Source organism: Embiotoca jacksoni, unplaced genomic scaffold, assembly GCF_022577435.1.
Source record: "Embiotoca jacksoni isolate LCO1_2020_lvr unplaced genomic scaffold, fEmbJac1.0.p SCAF_17, whole genome shotgun sequence".
Taxonomy (NCBI): domain Eukaryota; kingdom Metazoa; phylum Chordata; class Actinopteri; family Embiotocidae; genus Embiotoca; species Embiotoca jacksoni.
This window is the reverse complement of record NW_027185307.1, coordinates 6,181,246-6,203,812: the sequence shown is the minus strand read 5'-3', so window position 1 is coordinate 6,203,812 and position 22,567 is coordinate 6,181,246. Positions and strand designations below refer to the sequence as shown.

Sequence of the window (22,567 nt, the reverse complement as noted above, 5' to 3'; positions counted from 1 at the left end):
ATGCTCTATTTTGTCACCTTTTCTTTCCTTTTCCGACTCACCTTTCAAGTGCACACACATACACACACACACACACACACACACACACACACACACACACACACACACACACACACACACACACACACACACACACACACACACACACACACACACAGAGTGGTGCGTGTACAGTACACACACTTCATAAGCTCCTGCAGCAGGCCGGCAGAGAGAGCAGCAGAGGCATGACAATAGACCGAACGGAGAGTCAATATCCAAGTGAAGAAGAAAAAGAAAAAAAGAAAAGACAAAGAGCACTGAAGGTCTATATCTATTGTACATGTTCTTTTTGAAATGACACACCGGCGCTCTGTACTGTCTGATGCATCAAACGCTTTCTCTAATGAATGCATGTCAAGCTCCTACACGCTGTGCAGCAGATTAAACAAGCTGTTTTCTTTATATCCTTTTTTTTTCTTCTTCTACGTCCTCCTGTAATACACGAGTGAAGTGAAGAGCGAGCGGGAAAAAGAAACCGAGACAAACGAGCGGTTCACCTGAAGATGGCGAGATCTTCGTCCCTCCAGCGGGCGGCGAGCGGGCGTCTCCCCCGACCGCCGCCGGGGTTAAGCTTTAATAAGAGTACTAAGAGAGAGCGCTGAATGTCAGCAGCGCCGCAGAGTCGGGAGGCTGTTTGTGGGAAGGAGCCGCCACAACTAAACAAGCCCAAGTTGTAAATGTGTTTTTCTATGAAATGGTTCAGAGGAGACGACGGTTGACACGGAGGGGTTTGTTGTGAAGGAGACAGAAAGAGGAGAGAAGTGGGAGAATTTGAAACAAGGAGAGAAGAGCTGTGCATATATATATATTTACGTCTCTGGATGACAGGACAGCAGAAAGGAAGTATTCAGGTCCTTCAGTGACGGTGCTAACACGACAAAGTAAGAATACTCCACACACATGAAGTCACGTGTTAAAGTCGCCACTTAAGTAAAAGTATGAGAGTAAAATCAGCAACATTTACGAGGGTGGATCAAGAAGTTTCTGCCCCTGTTAGGCACAAACGGTGTTCAGCACCCGGATGTGCACAGAGCTCGGCCAAGCTCCACCCTTCATGAGCAAGTGATCCAAGTTTCATCACTTGATCACAATCAGCTCCTGAGTTCCACACGCTGACGTTTCACAGCGCTTAAAAAAACACAACAGCGGAGACATGATGCAGCACATCAATCTTTGCACATGATTATGAATTTATGTAATCATTCATGTCTTTTAAAGAAGAAAATGATTAAATGATGAAAACACCGGCACCAAGATTATTTGTGTTTCCAGTCCGGTGTAATCCACAAATCACTGATATTGTCTGTTGAGAAACAGCAGCCCTCTTTTTGTGTTATTTTTAAGATTGTATATATGTCTGGTGGTGAATGGTCAACAGTGAAATCCTTCCCTTTTTCATGAAATCAAGAACTGTGCCGATTCTATTTATGGTCAGAAGTTGCCATCAAGTGAACTGACATGCTGTGATTTCCTATCATGACAGTAAGTCCACCATCCTCCACTGGAGTCAAATGGCTGCACTGGAACGATTCACGAGAAATTCTGCATGTAACGTCAGCGTTTTGATATCAGCATCACTGTTTATTATTCTGAAGGCTATCAGTAATGCACACAAACACTTTCTACTGCTGATTCCAGTTAAATATAAGATGTCTTATACTGTGAAGAAGTCACAGGAAATGCAATATAGTTAATAAAAAAAACATCACTGACACCCCGAACAAGGAAACTGGTGGTTTTCTGTGACAGCGGATTCGATTAAATATTTCAGGGAACAAAAATAATACATTTAAAAGGAGATGATTTCATTTTACTGTTGCGTTTTGTACTTACAGTCATTTATTCATCTGCACTGTAATAAAGTTGCTGTTATGCAGTATTTCTAACAAAGTACTGTAGTTTAACATGCTGCGATGGAAGAGATTAACTTCTGTTATAATGAATCCAGCTGTATGTAACAGCATGAAACAGCTCACATCTCCCTCATGACCCAAAGCATATTTTTAAGCTTCAAGTCTGCTTTCCTTCTTTCTTTCACGCTCAGAACGACAGTGACGAGCGCCTCGGAAACTTTGGTGAACGTTTACGACGTCGAACGCCTCGTGAGCAGACGCGCTGTCGAAATGTGTTCCTCCTCAAAAAAGAAACACTTCATGTTTCAGTTTTAATTTAAAGAAATGCACCAAATTAGGAGATGTATGTTGTTTTGTTTTTTTTACTGGAGAACGATGCTACGCGATCATTTTTTCTTGTTTCCCCCGTTTTGTCACTTTGCATCACTTTTTCATTGAGTTAATAGGTTTCACCCTCGCTTTTCTACCCGTGTTGCATACAGTCTGTCTACCTTACATGTGAACTGACGCTGAAAACATGAAACATCCTCACATTAAATGATGTTACCTCACGCACACACACCCACCCCCCGCTGGCTTTCTTTAAGCTAAGTCGACTTCTGTTTAAACCTTTTGTGCTGAAGACTCTCCTCGTCGAACCGCGAGCGTCTGCCTGCGACTGCGGCGTTTCATTTCTCCATCAGCGGGAGCGAGTTCATCTCGGGAGAGTGCAAACGGAGTCCCCGGGATTCAGCCGGGATGCGCAGACGGCCAACGGGGCAGCGGGAATGGATTTGTTATGTACCTGCTGACGTACAACCAGGTGCGACGGCGGAGCTATTGAAAGTCAGAGCGTGTGCATTCTCCGGTTAAAGTTATATGCAACTGCGAGGACAACTCTGCCAGCGCTATTAGTAATTCATCATCTTTTCTACCCGATGTGATGAATAAGTGCAGCGAGCCGGGTCAAACTTTTCTTCGTCTGAAAGCTTAAAAGTCACTGGGAGGGAAAACTTTTTCTTTCAGCCTCTGACTAAAGCACATGATGACTATTCATGCTGTGAGCAGCGCATTTTTTTCTCTCTCTGCATAACACAGTCTGTGAAAGCTTTATCACTGTTCTGTGTCGCCAATCGACCGACTAATCAGCCCATCTACCCAGAACACTTTGTTCCAAAGTTCACGCTGCCGAGATATCTCGGAGGCGTACGTACGATCCACCTCTGTGATAGCGAAGTGATTGGTACAAATGTTGGAAGGACATGATTTGCTCCTGCCTCCAGACTGGCTTTTATTTGATCTGCTAAGTGCTTTGCGAGGAAGACGGCGTCGGGTGAAGACGTCGTGACTCCCGGCAACCCCCGCCTGTCATCTGTATGCAGAGTTCAGCACTTCCTGTATCGGAGGGGCAAGAAGCGGCATCAAAGGTCGCCGCAGAAACATCCCTGTGTGACAATGACAGCGGAAGATGGTATTAACAGGCAGCTTCGGGTTCGCCTCTCGAATTTAGAGGTGACGCCTGTGACCCGAATCAGCAATTCAGCCGCTCTGGAAGTAATTGTTCCAAAAAAAAAAAAAAAAGAAGAAAAAAAACGTCAGCTGATCAGAGCAGCGAAAGTTCAGAATGAGTTCAGCTGCATTTATTTTGTGTGTTCACACTCCTCTGATTTGGCAGCTAGAGCAAACGGGAAGGAAACGCTGAGAATAGGTAGTGAATAATATTTCCCCTTTGATCTCACGCGCACGTACTGTACATGCGCACACATGTGCAAAAATATGCACAAAGAGCGGGACTGCTGGCCGTGAAAGCCATCATGTAAACATTACGCGTTCCACCTGTATATGACCTCTGTGTTTCCTCTTATTGCCCAGTGGGATAACATAAAAATACATGAAGATGGAGAAGGGACTCCATCCATAACCCGGTGGACAGTGGTTCCAGGCGCCGCGCAGGCCTTAACTAGCTGGCTGTTGTATACTCACGGGCAGGCAGGCTGAAATATGAGGGCTGAGGACACGAGGTCTTCCCAGAATGCTAAACTCCCTCTCCCTCCGTTTCTCCCCCCCGCTGCGCCCTGCAACCAATCTGACGCCTAATTAATCCTGAAGGTCTTTTGTTCCGCTGAGGTTTTTCTCTCTTTCCCCCCACTGCACTCCATCCATCCTCACCTCCCTCGCTCCCCCCACAGCCTGCCTCTCATCCTTCCCCTTGCCAGCTTGTTTTTTTTTTTTTTTTTTTTACCCCTCCTTATCCACACACACACACACACACACACACACACACACACACACACACACACACACACACACACAGTCATACCTCATTCCTGCCTCTCCTATTTTGTCTCCCCCAAGAGAGTCACAGTACAGTCCCAGAGAGCAGGACACAGGTAACAGATGTTTTTTCCTTTTTTTTTTTTTTCCTCTTCCACATCTTTGGGGTAATTTAGTCAAGAGAAAAATGTACGACTGTTGTTACATTTATTCCCAGTATTCCACTAATTATGCACATACGAGACTCTTTCCTGCTTTTATTTATGAAGGTGTGTATCAATGTTGAGACGGTGATAAACAGCTAAATGACAGCCGGCAGCAGGCTGATGCAAAAATCTATTTTTACCAGTGGCTTGGGAAATGCACTTGTTCTCTTTCTTGCCAAGAGTTCGATCAGAAGATTGGACAGCAGCCTATCTGTGAGGCTGGTTAGCTTAGCTTAGCATAAAGACGGGAAACACATGGAAACAGCCAGCCCGGCTCTGTGCACAGTACAAAACCAAAAATAAGTACAAAAAAATGTGGAAATACAACCATTTACACTTACAACCATTTACCTTTTAGAGTAGTTGCCAGGCAACCAGGAAGACTCCCAGAAGCCCCATGCGAGTGGCAAACGAAGAGATTTGGCATCTGGACAGAGGTTAGCCGTTTTCTGATGTGAAAAGTGTTTATGCTACGCTACGCTAATTCTCTTCTGGCTGCAGCTTCACATTGAACCAACCAACCCGGTTCCTCCCGTTTACATGCCGAAGTGCCCTCGAGCAAGTCACTAAATCCCAAGTTCCTCTGGATAGCGTGCGAGCACCTTGCATGCAGCCCTTTCACCATTTGCAAGGCAAACATTGTAAAGCGCTTTTCGACCTCTGAGGTTAAAACCACTCAAGGTTTACCAGTAGTGGGCGGAGCCAGAGCAGCTTGTTCCCATGTGCTGTCTTTATGCTAAGCTAAACTAATCATCTTTCGACCGCGTTCTCGTGTTGTGTTTGGACAGAGCCGGGCCAGCTGTTTTTCTATGTTTACGGTCCTCATGTTACGCTAAATGAATTACCTCCTGACTTCATATTAAGTGTGCAGACAATCAACCCGTCTAACTCTCGGCGAGAGAACAAGTCCCACACTGCTGAATGACCATTGACAGAACACACTGCGTTATTTGTTAATAAATTGTTGTGTGGTTTCATTTTTTTACTCCCGACATAAAAGGATACATTTGGGCCTTTTGAAGAAACTAGTTTGAAACAGGCATAACTAGACTGATGCAAAAGTGAGTATTTTTTAACATAAGAGCCACATAAAAACGGTGCTGCTCGTTTTCTAATCCACGCTCAAGCAGAGCATATCGACAGCACGAGAAATGTTGCCTCAGCTATGAAACCGCTCGGGGAAACATCTACCGAGGCTGCTGAAGCCCAGAGGGTCCCGGTGCTCAGCCAGGCGTGTGAGTAGGTGGAGAGGGACAACATCCGTCAGGGGAGGTTTGCCTTTTTCTGTGAGTTTATGTCGCACATCAGGACCGAGGCTTTGGACATTTGGTTTGGACGACACGGTGTCGCCTCACGGCAGATTATTATTTTGTAAAAACGAATCAACACACACAAATTCTGGAAGCCTCCAAATGCCATTTATGAACAGAAGGCGAGCTGCTGAAATAACTTAAAAAAAAAAAATAATACTGCATGTGTAACTACTGATATGCTAATAGCTTAAATCTGTATAAATAAAACAAATGAATCACAGCTCGTTGCTTCTCTGCTGATAGATTCGTTGCCGTTTTCTTCCCTCCTCGTCAGAAGATGTTTATATTGTTGGATATAGTACAAAATTATTTAAAATTTAACAGCAGTTTTACAAACATGTACTAATGATTGCATCCAATAGGCCAACTTTGCCCCCAGTTCTTTTTCCTTTTTCATCAGAACATATCGAGATCATTTACTTTATTAAAAGTAAATGTACTGAATTGAAAATCTTACTTTTGTCATTATGTTCTTATAAAAAGATAAAGGACTCATTGTCACACATGACTGGTAGATGTTACATCTTTAGATTATCATTAGTAATGCATTCATTTAGCCGGCTGAGATGCAGCTTCATGATTACTTTCATTATTGTATTAATCTCCTGATTGCTTTCGTTATTGATCGATGGATTGTTTCATTTTTAAAAACAAATTACCCAGTGACTCCTACACAATGTCTGACAAACAGTCTGAACCTCCAACTACAACAAATCTTCACATTTCAGAAGCTGGAGTGATGAAATGTTTGGAAGTTTTGCGTGGAAAATGACTTCTGATAATTTTCTGTCGATTGATGATTTGTATCAATTTTGCCTGTACGTAAGGTTAAACTGTAATAAACCATTAAATCTCAGAAGTTTTTGTATTCAGAAACATTGGGCAAATGGGAAAGTACCTTAAACTGCGATACCACAGAGGGCTGTGAGGGCTTCAAAAAGCCTCTGACTCCATAAATTTACATTCAACTTCTCTCATGAAATACAAAGGCAATACATTTTCCCCACATGTCATAAACTGTGTTATGTGACAGTTTTCTGATGTTTCATGTGAAAATAATTCCGTCAATAATTAGCTATTAGGCCTCAAATGGGACGTGGATGCGTGTCTGTTTGATTGACAGGCCTGTGGTGCAGTCAGGTTTCCACTATAGGTGGGCGGGGCGTAGTCAAATTAATTTAGATCCACCGCTCGCTCCTCCCCAGTGCGCCCAAATATGGGCATATCTGGCTCCAAAAAACAAAGAGGGCGACGGGAAAAATCTGAACTCTTAGATAGGGCCGTTCACAAGCCAATACATGACATCACTGTTGGTTGCCACTTGCACAAGACCGGCTTCATTAAACATTCATTGGGTGCAAAACTTCAGAACGTTTGAAGAAACATGGATCTACCTGTAACAAACTGCTCAACACGACACAAACTTCAGCAAGTCTGCACCTCTGAAGAGAGAGAGTGGGTCTGCAGTGTTTCCATGTCACTTTTTAGTGTCAACTTCCATCCCAGTGTATATTTTTTGTTTTGAACGCTTTCCTCAGTCTAATAGAGGTTATTAAAGATGATTAGAAAAGACAGATAACCATCCGAAACCGCTCAAGATGAAATGAATCACGAGGTGTCAGAGAGATCAGGTTTAAAACAATCCTGCAGTACCACATCTGTTGATCTGACTGTGTGACGCCGCCGGCTGCGTGAACGGTGGGATGTCCCGGCTGTGATGCGTGCTGATGTTCAACGTGCGTCTCCTTACGACAGAACGGGCCGCTGCTCTGGGCTGGAAGGTCATTTAAAGGCCAGACATCCAGACCCCTCCCCTCCTCTCCTCTCCTCTCCTCTCCTCTCCTCTCCTCTCCTCTCCTCTCCTCTCCTCTGCTGCCTGAGAACCAGAGATAAACCTACACATGCCAGCCACACAGGACCAATAGTCGTGATTTATCGGAAGTCATTTGCTACCTGAACGCCTATGAAATTGTAATGAACTTGATTATGCTTTTAATGAAGTGTGAGCGGTTCTTCAGAAATGATTATAGCCATGCTCGGGCTCACAGCTTGGGGCTGCGGGGGCCGGGGGGGGGGGGGGGGGGGGGAACAGGAGGAATGGAGGACTGTCACGATGAATGAAGACTTACTGGGACACTGTTGGGCGAGTGGAGGAGCAGACAGCAGCGCCGCGCTCCTTTGGGGTACGTTACAGGGCCGTCTTACTGTATTTGGGGGCGACTTGACCCCGCCAACCCCATTTCAGTTCCTCCCTGCTCAGGGATTTTCCCCTTAAAGCTGCATGCTGACGCGGTACATTAGATTGAACAGCCTGCAGCCTCATAGGTCATATTTTGCATACATATTAGACAGATGAGGATGATTCTAACCTTTTCTGTGTTCGGGATGCTCCCATTCAGACGGGGAAACATTATTGTTTGGTAATTTCACACAAATCTGCACTCTCCCTCGCTGTTTCTTCTTTAAATACCACATGATGAGCTAAGTGGTTGGTGAAAGGGCAAGACTGACAGTCCAGCAACTTTTTTTTTTTTTTTTGCTCACTACTTCTGCACACCAGCGAGGAATAGTAACGAGAGACTTTATGGACGCACATAAGGGATTCCTATCATGCTCGGAGGTCAGAGCTCAGGAATAGTCTGAAAACACGACGAGGCCTTCTGTTGCTCTTGGAAACACAATTTATGATGATCATTACAACATTTGCATAGTTGTGGCCATTATTTCAGCTATGATAGTACAGTATTCAGCACAGTAATTACTGAGCTCTGGGATCAGGTAACATCTCTGCAGCTGCAACCAACCATTATTTCAATTATCCATTATTCTACAGATTATATTCACAATTAATATATTCATTATTTCATCTGCAAAACATCAAGAAATAGTAAAAAAAAAAAAAAAAAAAAAAGCCCTTTTACAGTGTCACAAAGCTCAAATATGACTTATATGATCAGCCGAAACCTTTATAATGATATAAAACAGAAATTCTGTCATTCAAGAGTTAAAAACGACTGAGTGGATTTTCTATTTGATCTGCTGAACCAGAGGAGCTGTGTGTTTTTTAATGGTTAACTATTATCCATCTGGTAATTAAGAATAGTCAGGTCCGCCTGAAGTTGCTTTAAGTTTCAGCTGTGTAAACACAGTCATGTTTAAATTTAGAGTCAAATACATTTGTGTACTGTCCACGTGTTTATTGTGGAACCGGGGTCATTCGTCTTCAGACATCCTCTTTGTTCCTGATTGGCCCTTTTGTGTCTCTAAACTGCCTCTGGAGGTTGTATTGATGTTGATCCTTTGATCGAAATGTCACTTTTTTGTCACCTTATTTAACATTTTTCTCTTTAAATCAACCAATTATTTGTATCAGATGAGCCTCTTCTACTGGTTGTCAGTGAGATCGAACTGCGGATTTTTGGCTACACAAACCTGGCACTGCTTCCTGAAGTCTGTTGAAGTGCAGCAGCGAAATCAGGCAAGTCCTCACATCAGAGAAGCTTCAACTACGGCATGTTTGCACTTTTGTTCCTTAAAAAATGACTTAACAGACTATAAACTTTCTAAATGTTTGCAGTAAAAACACATTTTTGTCAGACAAAAAAGGATTATTCAACACATTATTTGAAGGAAAAAAGTGAAAGTGAAAGCATCAAAACTACAATAATCCGTCATTACACAAGAAAACACACAGCATTGTCTCAATTCCTGCATATACACTTTCTATTTTACTACAACTATACTGATGTTGGAAAGAAACCATCAGTGCATGAAACAGGGTAAATGAAAATCCCTTCATTTTTTAAAAATAAAATAAGTAAACAAAGCCAAACACATGTTGCCAAGGGATGCATTCAAATGTGGCCATCGTCATTTCTGGTAGGTGCGTGACGGCCGTGTTTGATTTGAGTCAACACTGCCCTGTCGAAATAACCCTCATTACCTAAGTAAGAGTACTAACATGTAAGTGTACGACATGAAAGTATCTGAAATAAGACACACTTGACAGTTACAGCAGGTACATGAGCTAAAGTTGAACCAGGTAGTCGATCTGTAGACTGAGATGAGTACATATGATAGTTTGGGTAAGACTTTATTTTCTTCATTTCCTCCTCTGAAAAGGTTTGGGAGAGGTTGTTTATTTACAACCTGTCTGATCTGCTCCTGTTTTAGACATTTAAAAATAAACTGAGCCTGGATGCTGTAAAGTAATACATTTTGCTCAACTTCAGCTAAACTCCTGAAATTCTTTTTTTTTTTTTTTTTTTTTTTTTTTTAATTGTACATCCTAAAGCATTGCAAGCATTTTTCTACATTAATTTCAGCCTGCCTGAATGAGCCCTCCACCACTGGATGTGCGCCTCGTGATGGATGCAGATGTTTTATCAGGCCATTTGCACCGCGACACTTCTGTTGATAATCACAGCGGATCCCGTGAGTACAGTCTCCTGGTAGCTGTCACTGTGTGTGTGTATCTGTCGCCATCACTGTCCACATGCTGAGGCTGTAACACTATCTGCAAGGTCTCCAAAGCTGTTAATCAAGTCCTCTCTAATGTGCTGTTCACACCTTCTCTCTCTCTCCCTCTCTCTCCCTGAATTGGTGGATTTCTATCTTAGCCTGGCCAGGCTATCGCTGTCGCTAATTTGTTGTGGCAATATTAATTAATGATCAGCCTGTCACAGCTGTTTATATTGAGACAGATTAGAAGTGGGAGAGATTAGACAAAGAAAACAATCTGCAAGCGGCTCAGCGGCTGACAGGGGTCACCTTCACGTGTCTGAAATCATATTCAATTTGCCGCGGCGGAGGCAGCGAAATTACTCCACTTGACCAGTCTGTATCCCTCTCTATCTGTGATGCTTCACATTAAGAGAGAACTAAATCTTTGTGAAGTGCAATAAACTAAAGGACAACACAGAGTCATGTTTGATCTCAGCTAATGTAATGAAAAAATTGTGTTACTTTTTATGCAACCAGAAGGCAGATCTGCTTCATTTTTTGGTCTGCAGCCTTCTTTTCCTCAGCCCGTCCATTAACCCTAATTTTCATTCAGCTCTGCCACCGAGCACATTTCCCTATTCAAATGGGCCTTAATCCGGGGTAGCAGAGCGCGGCGTCCTGACCACTGACCTCCGCACTGTCCTTCCACACAGACCTGCTGACTCTCCGCCTTCCCAGCAGCCGCACACGAGTCTCGGGCTCAGTCGACTTGGCAACACTGCAGTGCGTTGCGACGGCGAGTGGAGATTAAGTGGCCAATCAAGGCCTGAACAGTGGGGTAATCATTCCACTTGGTAAAATGGGTGTCAGGATTACTCCGGCACTTTCTCACTTCAATGTGCAGGCTTTAATAGGGCAAAGACATTTTCTGGTAACTATAGTGCGGTGGACAGGATTTAAGAACAGTTTCCTGTCGACTGATTAATAATGAAGACTAACAGTTACGTTTGGAGGCTGATGTCACCTTGAGGTTGAGTTTAGGGACAGTATAAAAATGATCTGGAGGGGACGGTTGTTTAACTTTATGTTTCATAGTTCTGTATTTCTATTTCATATTTTCTAGTTTAAATGGCGATATCAAAATTATGTTTTTTTATGTGTAAAATATAGAGGTTTACTGCCATGTTTATCTTGAACAGGGTCATGGAGGCTGGAGCGTATCCCAGCTGACATTGGGTGAAGACAGTGTACAACCTAGACAGGTCACCTGTCCATCACAGGGCCAACACAGAAAGACAGACAAACGTTCACACTCTCATTTACACCTACGGGCAATTTAGACCCACCGACTAACCTAACATGCATATGAAATGCATATGAAAGACTGTAGGAAGAAGTCAGAGCACCTGTAGGAAGCCCACACAGGCACAAGTACAACATGCGAACTCCACATAGAAAGGGCCCAGCCGATCATCAGGTTCGAACCAAGAGCCTTCTTGCGATGAGCTGATTATGGATCGCATAAATGACAAGTCTTATTATTGAATATCACCTCAACGTGATCAAAGAATTACACTTTTTTATACTTATTTTTGACACCAGCCTTTTTTTTGCCTAAACCTAACCACAGACACAACTCAAGGTGTGAACCTTTAGTCTTGAGTGTCAAAGACACTGTGGCACATAATGCCATAATGTGCTTTAATCATAAAAAAATAAAAAAAATAAAAAATGTCTGTGAACATAATTCAGGCAGCGATTACAATTGATACCACAACACGATGGGGAAAACTACTGTGTACTATTTGAACATAGGTTTGGGGGTGGGGTTAGGTTGGGTGGGGTTCACTCATATGATGGCTATTGTAATCATTTATTAAGCAGTGCTTTATTAAAAAAATATAGAGCAGTCTGCTGCTCTATTCTGAAATATCGCGGAGAAGGGTCAAAGAAAATATTAATAAGGACGAGGAGAGCATTGTTTTTAAAAAATATATATAATAAAATATATAATTCATCACCCTTCCCCACCTTTAATAATTGTCCCCTAAAGAACTGGTTTTGTAGCTAGAAGGTTGCTCCATTGAATCACCTGATCTGCCAAGTCTACCTCCCTTCCCTGAACTACTACTGCGGACGTGCTGTTGAGCCAGGCAGGTAACTCTCAACACAGGCCTGCGCTTGAACTGGACTTTTCTCAGCTATGAATAAGAGGAGTTCGGTGGATGTAAGGCGAAGCATCTCTGCAGAATACATTGTGGTTTGATTTCCCCAGATAAATAAAGGTTAAATGAAGGAACAGAAAATGAAAGTCCTTGCTGGAAGATAAATAGCTCTTTAAAGCCAAGCAGACTGCAGCCCACTGCCTCCTTTCTGCTGTGATTGTTCAAGTCAATTCCCAGAGACATGAGTGTAGGAGGGCTGGAGAAAAGTATAGGCTATTACTACCGGAGAGTCTATCGCAGGGGTGGGCAAACTACGGCCCGCGGGCCACATGCGGCCCGTTGGTCTTTTTAATCCAGCCCACTGAAGATTGGTACAGAATTGCCCAAATCAAATCATATCATAATTACGACTGCATTCATTTGACCTTGTCCTGTAATACCCGGCGGTCCACCAGGTGGCGCACTAGGCGCAGTGACACATTGACTTGATTGATTTTGCGGAGGCTGGGCTGCTCTCTGTTGTTACTCTGCTGCTGCTCTGAACACATCTGCAACAATGAACAGGCCAAAGAAAAGAAAAGTCGACAGCGAGCGCCGAGTGTTTAATAAGGAACGGACGACTAAATACTTTTCCACTGAAGTCCGGTCGAAGGCCGTGTGTCTTATTTGCCAAGAAACCGTTGCGGTTTTAAAGGAATACAACATCAGCCGTCACTTTTCCACCGAGCATGCTAATTGCGCTAACAACCAGTCAACGCAAGAACAGACGGCGACCGCTCGGAGGTCGGCAGATAGTTTGCAGGCTCAGCAAAACACCTTTATCTGACAAACTGCCATCCAAGAATCAAGCACGAAGACAAGTTATTTGCTGGCATTCAAATTAGCAAAGACCAGCAAGCCTTTCTCCGAAGGGGAGTTTCTCAAAGAGTGCGTGGTAGAGACAGCAGGTATCTTGTGTCCTGAGAGCAAGAACAAATTAGAAAAAATGAGCTCATCACACATTTGGAAATGATTGATCTCCAATGTGACACCGTCTTAAAGGAGAAGTTCAACTCTCTTAAACTGGATGCTTCATTAAAGCAGCCAAATTTCCAAACATCCAGAAGATGTCCCAGAAGATGCTGGTGTTGTTTGTCTCTACGTACGTGTGTGAACAGACTTTTAGTGTGATGAACACCAACAAAGCACCTCACAGATCCCAGTTGAATGATGAACACCTCAGATCTGTTCTGAGAACACACAACAAAACTAACACCAGACTTCGATGCACTGGCAAAGAAGGGTGATCAACAACACTGTTCCCACTAAAAGTGAACGTTAAGTATTAACACTGTAACGCCTTTTTCATATTTATGTTTGATATGTATGCATCTGGTGCTGGCCCGGCCCGTCTGTCAAACTGTAAAAGTCAATGTGGCCCCTGAGCCAAAAAGTTTGCCCACCCCTGGTCTATCGCATGTGTGGATATGCACTCGTATGCTTGTCGTCAGTCTCCTTGTTTTATTCCTTGGTATGCATGTGAAGTCAGAAGGGCCTGAGAGGAAGACAGCCTCCTGCAGCTCTGCTGAGTTTAAATATTTCATTAGAGGGATGGATCCTGGAGTTTCCAGCCTTCCAGCTCAGCTCAGTCCAAGTTTGAAGGACTAATACAAATCCTCATCCTCATGTTCCACTCTCTTGAGTCAGTACAATATCCGGAGAATGTGTCCCATCCTTCTGTCCTTACTTTCATTGGCACCCATAAGTGTTGAATTCTAAAAATTCATTTAAGAAACACAAAAGGTGTCATCTGAACCTCATGCTGTCCTGTACCGCTGACCGGTGGGTTTTTAAAGTAAACCAATCAGACTAAAGGTTGTGTCAACCATTAAGATGACACATAGCATCCTTTTCCAGAAGGAACTATTTTGTGTAAATAGAGACGGTATGCAGGGGTCTGAGAGTGAACGAGGTAATACAGAAGCTAAGCTAGGTTTGCGTGTGTGGTACATCTTCAAAATTAATTTAATCATCGTAAACGAAGTCAGGTGGGGCACGAACTGAGAAAATACGTATTTATATTGAATGAAATTTTGTTGTAAAATAGTTCTGACTGTCTAAGTCACACAAATTTGGACAAATGAAACCATCTGAGAACTTAATGAAGGAAAATAATTTTTTAAATTAACGAATAACTCAGATGTACGTATGCAACCTTTCAGAAACATTGGAAGCCCTTCCGTTCAGCTTGAGTCTGAAATAGGCTCCTGTCTCTTTAAGGCCCTGTCCCAATGAGTGAGCTCTGTTTTGATTGGTCAGCTCCTTGGCAGCACTTCAAACGGCTACGACAACTAGGTTAGGTTAGGTTAGGTAGTTACTTTATTAATCCCGAAATTTTTTCGCTACAGCAGCATACAGAAGCAATAAGATAATAATAGAGCAATAGAAAAGCAATAAAATAGCAGTAAAAAAAATATAAAATGCACAGTATATACAGTATATACAGTACAGTATATATCTATATATATTATATACAAACAACCAAGAAACACAGTCAACAGTGTTATTGTTATGTGATGGATTTTGCCAGAGGTGAGTTATTGTAGTCTTATTGCGGTCGGCAGGAATGATCTCCTGTATCTGTCCTTGTGACAGCGGAGCTGGAGGAGTCTTTTAGAGAAAGTGCTCCTCTGTCCCTGCAGCAGGTGGTGGAGAGGGTGGTCAGGATTATCCAATATGGATAATAGTTTATTATTTACTATTTAATAGCTAAGAATAGCAGGTCAGATTTCCCTTTTTATCTCACTCAAAACTTTCTCACTCAAAATGTCAACTTCTTACAATCCGAAGTACGGAGGTGGACAATGGAAACAACCTCACGTTACCAACAACCTCAGCAAAAAAGGCTACAGAACAGTCTGGCTCCTCTGGTGTTTGTTTTATGTAGAAGTACAGTTAACGTTACGTTGTCTTTTGACTTCCAGGGACTATCTTTACATACTTTCACCTCAAGGTTAACGACTATGACCACTTCTGACGGGGAAATGATACGACCCTTTAGAAATAAAACCATTGGCGGTACGGGATATCTTCACAACAAAGATTCCTCCTGCAACAGGTGGAGCTGGTGGGAATTCTGAGGAAAGAGAACAGCCTGAGCTGACACACAGAAGTTGGCATAGCACCACACCGTCACCGTTTGCTCTCCCCTCAGGCTACAGCTGGCAACCACCCCCACATTACGCGTCACATCTGCAGTGTAGTCAACCACTGCCCGTGCAATCAACGCTTGGCAAGAAGAGTGGCTCACATGTGAACATAGGGACAGTGTGTGTGAGCTGGAGGGCTTTGCATTACCATTACGCAACACTTCAGACACGTAGCGCTTTATACCCACGGGTACGTTGCCTGGCCACATGTTTATTGGCGTGCGCGTGCGTGAATATTGTATGCACATCTTTGTCCTTTACCAATGAAAATAAAACGTTTCTTGAGCCTGGCAGACAGCACGGCTGACTTTCAAGAAATTCCACAAGCGAGTGCTTTCTGGAACTAAACGGGTGCGGCAAATCCTCTTAAAATCCTTTTAGACACCGTGGCAGTGGGGAGAAAAAGAAAAAGTTTCTCCCAGGCAAACATGTGCAGGTTTGTTGGGTTGATGTCGTGCTCTGGGGAAGGACACTCTTGCCAGTTTATTTCTTCAAGGCTAGAAAAGAATGTTAATACAACACGTACCCTGCAGGGTGCACAGTGTGTCGACAGACGGCTTCGAGGGAAGACTTTAGGGAGAGGACGATTTGGATGTGAACGGCTTAATTTTTTCATGCAAGACCTCGAGAGTGCCGTGTTTCCGACGTTCCTTTTGTGTTGCACCGTGATAGGACGGTGGGGGGAAACTGAAAGTTTCACTTTCAGTAACCGATGTGACCTGGACAGTTTGGATATGAAGGTCCTGTGTTCGCAAACAACCGCAAACAACCGAAATCAGTGTGACTATCTACTCAGGGCAGATTTACTGAAGATGAAATTCTGCAGCTGCACCAAAGTTTGAAATGGCTGTCAACAAGTGCCAGCCGATCCAGCCGCCGCCGTGTCTTTAGGCTCTCCAATTTCCTCAAGTTTCTCAAAAACTAGTTTCCTCGCTCTGATTGCTATTTACATATTTGGGTAAATGAGCATGGGATTGGTCTCAGTGGTTTGTTTGTCGATTTGCTCTTTGCTTTCTCTATTTCCTTTGGGCAACAGATTGAATTAATGTTTGTAGACACTGTGATGCCACACATGAGGAAACAGGAGATTTTGCAAAATTACAAAACTCTCCCAATTACAGCTCCACAAACACATACGACTGCAAAAAAAACCAACTAAAACTCATTTGTGTCGTAATGGAGATATCTGGTATGTCAGGCACGGGGACAATAATTAGCTTCATTTACATGTTTTGTATTTAAACAGAACAACAAACAGATATTGTTTACTCGAGATCCGGGCTTTGCAGAAGATGCACCTGAACACAAGGACACAAACTGTGGATGTATTTTCACTATTTTTGACGCACGATAAATGCCAGCTTGCTTACGCTTATCTTTATCAGCCCTGTCACTACTTCTCCTTCCATCCCGCTCTCTTTAGCTCCTATCTCCTTCCCTCCTTAATTACTTGTTGGAAGGTGTTTGGATTTTCGCTGCACGCCTGCTGTTTTGGTCATTACAGGCCCCTGTAGGAAGTGAAGTGGCTGCCAAAGAAGCTTAGCAGAAGACAGGCACTGGGGATGTGTCTGTACTCACCTGGGGTAAATGAGGACAACTCTTCCTGCTGGCTTTGAGGCCTGTCCTCCCCTCAGGGGCCGTCCTGATGTTGAAGAGGGCCTGAAGAGCACACTGGGCCGCCTGGGTCTTTGCCAGCTTCTTGCTGCGACCGCAGCCCTCAAATATCCGCCCGTCCACACGCACCGCCATCACGAAGCTCCGCAGCCGCCGGCCTTCGGCTCGCTCTGAAAGACAGGCGTAGCGCAGGCCCGGCCGGAGCTCGTTGAGCAACGCCACGGGGCTCTTGGGGGCATTGGGCTCCGGAACAATCCCGCCCAGCCTCTGCTGAGCCTGCACCATCAGGTCCAAGGTGTGGCGAAGCAACCGTCCATGTCTCAGCAGCTCACTCGATAGCAGCTCGCTCTCGGTGGCCGAGTTGCAGAGCGAGAGGCCATCGGCGCATGGCGAAGACTCAAATTCCTTAAAGAGCGTGTCAGAGAAGTCAGCCTGGTCTGAGGTGAAGTCGGCCGAAGGGTTGGAGATGTTTCCCATGGCCAGGTGGGCCTGGGGAGCGTTGGGGAACTGGATGAAGGACTTGAGGGCCAGCTCTGCAGCCCTCATCTTAGCTTTCTTCTTTGTGGGACCGGTGCCCTCGAAGGTCAGCCCGTTGACCTCCACAGCGATGGAGAAGACGGGAGCGTGGACGGGGCCCGTCTGAGACACCAGGCGGTACTGCAGACCCGGCCGCAGCTCGTTCAGCTGCACCAGCGCGTTCTTTGGAGCCTCGGACCAGGACAGTTTCTTATAGATCAGACGGAGCTGACACAGGTGCCCGTTGTTGTCTTCCTCCAGAGGACGTTTCCTCTTCAGACCGGAGCTGCTGCTTCTTGTGGAGTCGGAGCAGAAAAGCGACTGACACTCTCCTGATCCTACTGAGCGCTCCTCTAAGTTACCAATATTACGGTTCTCCTTTACCTCTGCACTGCTGGTGCCTGCATTAAAAACAGAAACAATGTCATTCAGGCTGATAAAAAAAACTCACAACACAAGATTGAAAAGGAAGCAGTCATTACTGCGCGACATTCAGGTTTATCCTGGCTGAACAAAATGAATCAAGGAAAATCTCTCGAGGCAGATTGAGCCACTTGATACACAATGAAATGGTAATGAACACATCTACAATCATCTCCCTGAGCCGAGCCCACTTCATACCACGGGGCTCCATCATATTTAAGTATTTTAAAACCCAAATACAAATCCCCTAAAATGGCAATGTTATCTGCCGAATCATCCTGTAATCTGCCTCCAAATTGGTTCTGAATCTGCGTGGTGAGTAGGGAAACATGGGTCCCGGTGGCCAATGCAAAGCATCAATCCTATTTGTGATGGGGGTGGGAAGGGTGGGGGTCGCGTCGAGTGGCAGACATTTGGAGAAAAAGGATGAGAAATGTCTGTCGCCCCGCTTTATTTCACACTTCTATCCTCCGTGAGAGCAAAGTCTGAACAGCTGTGATACGCTCTTCAAACCTAGTTATGGGGAAGTGGCGGCGTGTTGCATTTCTGATGGGAAATGAACAAAAATAGGGCGCTCAGATCTTGCCACGAGAATGTTAACGGTGGGACGGGAGGCGTTCACTGGTGGGCAGATTGTAGCTCCGGATGATAGCGTGCGCAGGCCTGCTTGTATCTATCTAAAGACTTATTTATCACGAACCCTCACATTTAATATTTAATGGCTCAGTTTAATAAGAATACAGAGTTTAACACACAAGCTGTGTAATCAAAGAGCTCATTTGCCAAATAATTAATTATGCGGGCGACACAGAGATGATTTCCATATCAGGCCTGCCACTGAGAGAGTGAGCGCAGCGTGCTGACAGACAGAAAGAAAAGAGGCAGCAGCTTACTTAAACTGTCCTCGTCCTCTGTGCTGCTGGTCCCCGGGCTTATGTACTTGAAGGGAGCGATCAATGCTGACAGCATACTGACTTTCTCTGGAGGAGAGACAAGAGACACGCAGAGTCAACAAGAGGGCAGCAGCGGAGATGTTTTGATAGTTTTATCGATTAAAGCCGCAGATCATCAGCGGCCCGACACGGAAGCCACAGACGACACGTAACAGAGTGGGAGTATGCACACAGGGCTGTTTCACACACACACACACACACACACACACACACACACACACACACACACACACACACACACACACACACACACACACACACATCAGTGACATAGACTTTGTGCTCCAACATTTCTTTCCCTGACCATCTGACTGTTTTCTGTGAGGTTTGCCGGTACTCAGATTCACCTCATTCTCATAACAGCACACACTTATGGCAACTGTGAGTCTGGAGCAAGGTTCATGCTACATTGAACACATTTGATCGGGATAGTTTTGGTTTTACGAAGCACTTTTGTGAGCAAAAACTCCTTTTCACGGTGAACCTACGTCTTCTTGTCATCACCTATTTAGGCTGCAGCTCCCTGTACTTGACAATGATTGGACAAACCATTGACAAATAATTGGTTTGTAGCCGGGCGTGTGTCTGGCATGAGCGTGTTGTCAATTAGCCTTTTCCGACTGAATGTTGAAAGAAGAATGAACAGATTGTTTGTTGCCACTATACTATTATTATTATTATTATTATTATTATTATTATTATTATTATTATTATGATGATGGCATTATCTTCTGCTCAGAAAATACGTTTGAATTTTTTGGCATTTTATTTAAGTTGACTTTTGATTTCTTTGTCACACTAAATTACAATGAAACACGTTGTCTCCCCTCCACGTGTTACTTCGGCTCGTTGACCGGTGACGATAGCCTGCCTCAACTTCCAAACCATCCAAAAGGTGTTTTCACTCAACAGTCGAACCAAACCGTGGACCAAATTTTGTACCTTCAGTCTGGACCGTGACCAGAGGCAACGTTTACATCCTACAATTCTGGTTCCAACTTCACTGAAAAAAGTCTGAAAGTCCAAACCAAGCAATTTAGGTGTGAAAGCACCCTTAAACAGCAGAGGTGCTCGTTCCAGAAATTTGTACATTTGCATAAGCAACATTCCTGAAAATGTTATACAAGGCAGCTTGTTCCTGTTTCATTCACAAAAGTCACCACGGACTTTCAAGTCCTGCTCTTAGAAATCACCAAACAAATTTTCGCTGAGTCGGCAGTGGCACTAGAGGACAAGAAACAGATGACATTAAAAGTGCAGCTGTCAATGATGTATCAATGGTAGAGAGAACTCAGGATTATAGACAACACAGAACGTCTTTTTAAAGCAAAGCGGTCTTTGGTTGATGTGAGAGGCGGTCATGTGATGGTCACGGAGGATAATATTATACCTGACAAAGACCCTGACTGAATCAGCTGTTACTGTAAAGAGCTGTGTAAGTTGCTGCACTGCAATATGCCAATCAAATCTAGTCTAGTTTCATGTTGTATACATATTCAAAATCACGCTGTTAATGTGTGGCACAAAAAATCTGGAAAACTCACGGATGTTGTTTCAACCCAAGAGAAAATTTGAAGTGAGAGTAAACAGAAATTATTGTGTCGTACTTGCATACAAATCATGTTAAAAAGGCGTTTGCTTTTGTTTAGCTGTTGGCAGCTTGTGTCAAAGCTACGATCATGGTCCAAGACTGGACAATTAATGGTTTTCATTTTGGCTTAAAAAAATCTTCTTTGAATAAGTAAAAAAATAATAAAAAAAATAGATCAAAATAATAAATAAAAAGATGAATAACTGATATATATATATTTTAAAAGTGTACTATTTTTCACTTTATTACTTTATTTGATTTGAAAGAATTTAGACATTTTGGATCTCCCATTCGCACCCACTACACCACTGATGATAAACTTCCTCTCTTTATCAGTGCTAACTTGTCGACAGCGGCTCCCTCCTCTTCCTCCCAGGGGCCCGCCGCTGTCCAGGTGTGCGTGTTGTTTACAGTACGAAGCCCTATTAGGGCCATCGCTTGGTCTGGTGCTCTCCATGCAGCACTGAGCAGAATTGACAGATCAGTCTGGCTCCTTAATTAAACCTCCTCTCTCTTCCCAGCACCAGCTAATGATCAATAAAAGAGAAAGGTAAGGGAGCGGCAACACGGGGGGAGGAAACAGTGGTGGACAAGAAGTCCGGGGAGGCGATGAGAAAGGGAGAGGAGGAAACAAAGCAGGAGGAAGAAACAAGAGGTAGAATGAGTTTATGGACTGAAGGTGTGTTGGGGGAGGTGTTCGAGGGTGAGCCGGAGGTCAAGACGTCCTCTAAAGTCTACTCCAGTATTCAGGCCCGGGGCGGCAACAGCGTAGCTAAACGCCGCATAAACGGGGCGCCACATTACAGAGCCATAAACCCGTTTTGATAAGAGCGCGAGGCTGTGAATGAGCTCGGCCCCCGGAGCTCTCTCTCCTCGCAGCTCAGCGGCACTAGAGGGGCTCAATGAGTCACTCTGACACACATGGCTTCACTCTAAACACCGAGGCTGCAGCCGTGCTGCTCCTTGTGGGCCAACATCACAATACAAGCGTTTGCATTCTGACCTAATTACGGACTAAAGCCCAACACAAGTGTCAATTTGGCCCTAAATGACTCCCTCGGCCAACAGTGTCATTATACAGACCATTTTCAAATCAGTTTACATTGTTTTTAAAGCCCCATTTACAGTAAAAAAAACAACAACAACAACAACGACATGGTTGTCTGGTGTGTTTACAAATGTGGCAAAAGGAAGGGTCTTTAAAGGTCTGTTGGTTGCTGCAGCATATCTTCGCTCAATGCATCCACTTCCTGTGTAGCGTGAAAGACAAATGTTCACATCGAGCATGAAATTAGAGAGCACAGTGAGGCCGGCAATTAACACACAGGAGCCCGGGCTTTCACACCGGAGCCCGAAACGCCTGCAATGTATATTTGATAATCCTGTTTCGCCGAAGGGGTCTCAACCTCCCACTCAACAGCTTCTGCCGAGACAAAGAGCCCAGTGGGCAACGAGACACCGGGACTTGGTGTCAACGGATGCACACACGATACACGATGTATCACGAGCTTTAAAACCAGAAGACGCTACAGCAGAAGAAAATCTTATCCTCCTCGGGGCGAAAAACAAACAAAAAAAAAAGCTGAGGATGCTGACGCTCAAATCTACAGGTTTACAACAGACAAACACCCGTAGTTTGATATTTTATTCTGGTCTCCTTCACTGCTGTCACGTGAATATACAATAGATCTGTAGTAGGGACATAAATCCTGCTCGTCAAGGCAAAAGCTAGAAAAGCCATTTTATATTTAACAATTTAGTGAAGACCTGAAGTGCAGCTAAAGCAGAACAGGATTAGCCTGGTGATACCAGACCCACATTAGCTTTATGAATAGATTGGGTGTTGGCTTGTTCTGAGTAGCTGTCGCTCAGAGACCTTAGCTTCATTTTAAAACTAGTGGAGCAGCCTTTAACCAATCAAATTATTGTGTCATACTTGCATAAGAATCATGTTAAAAAGGTAATTGTTTTGCTTTTGTTTAGCTGTTGGCAGCTTGTGTCAAAGCT

General features: G+C 44.0%; 1 protein-coding gene across 1 annotated transcript in view; it reads right to left on the bottom strand.

Annotated features, from left to right (window-relative positions):
- The window catches only part of adarb2 (adenosine deaminase RNA specific B2 (inactive)), a 190,093-nt gene that overhangs the window by 50,624 nt on the left and 116,902 nt on the right, over nucleotides 1–22,567 (bottom strand). Inside the window, exons 2-3 of the mRNA XM_069151341.1 lie at nucleotides 18,910–18,996; nucleotides 17,042–17,994 (exon numbers count right to left, since the gene is read on the bottom strand). Of these exons, the coding sequence (XP_069007442.1) occupies nucleotides 17,042–17,994; nucleotides 18,910–18,996 (1,040 nt within the window). The remainder of the gene's footprint in view (nucleotides 1–17,041; nucleotides 17,995–18,909; nucleotides 18,997–22,567) is intronic.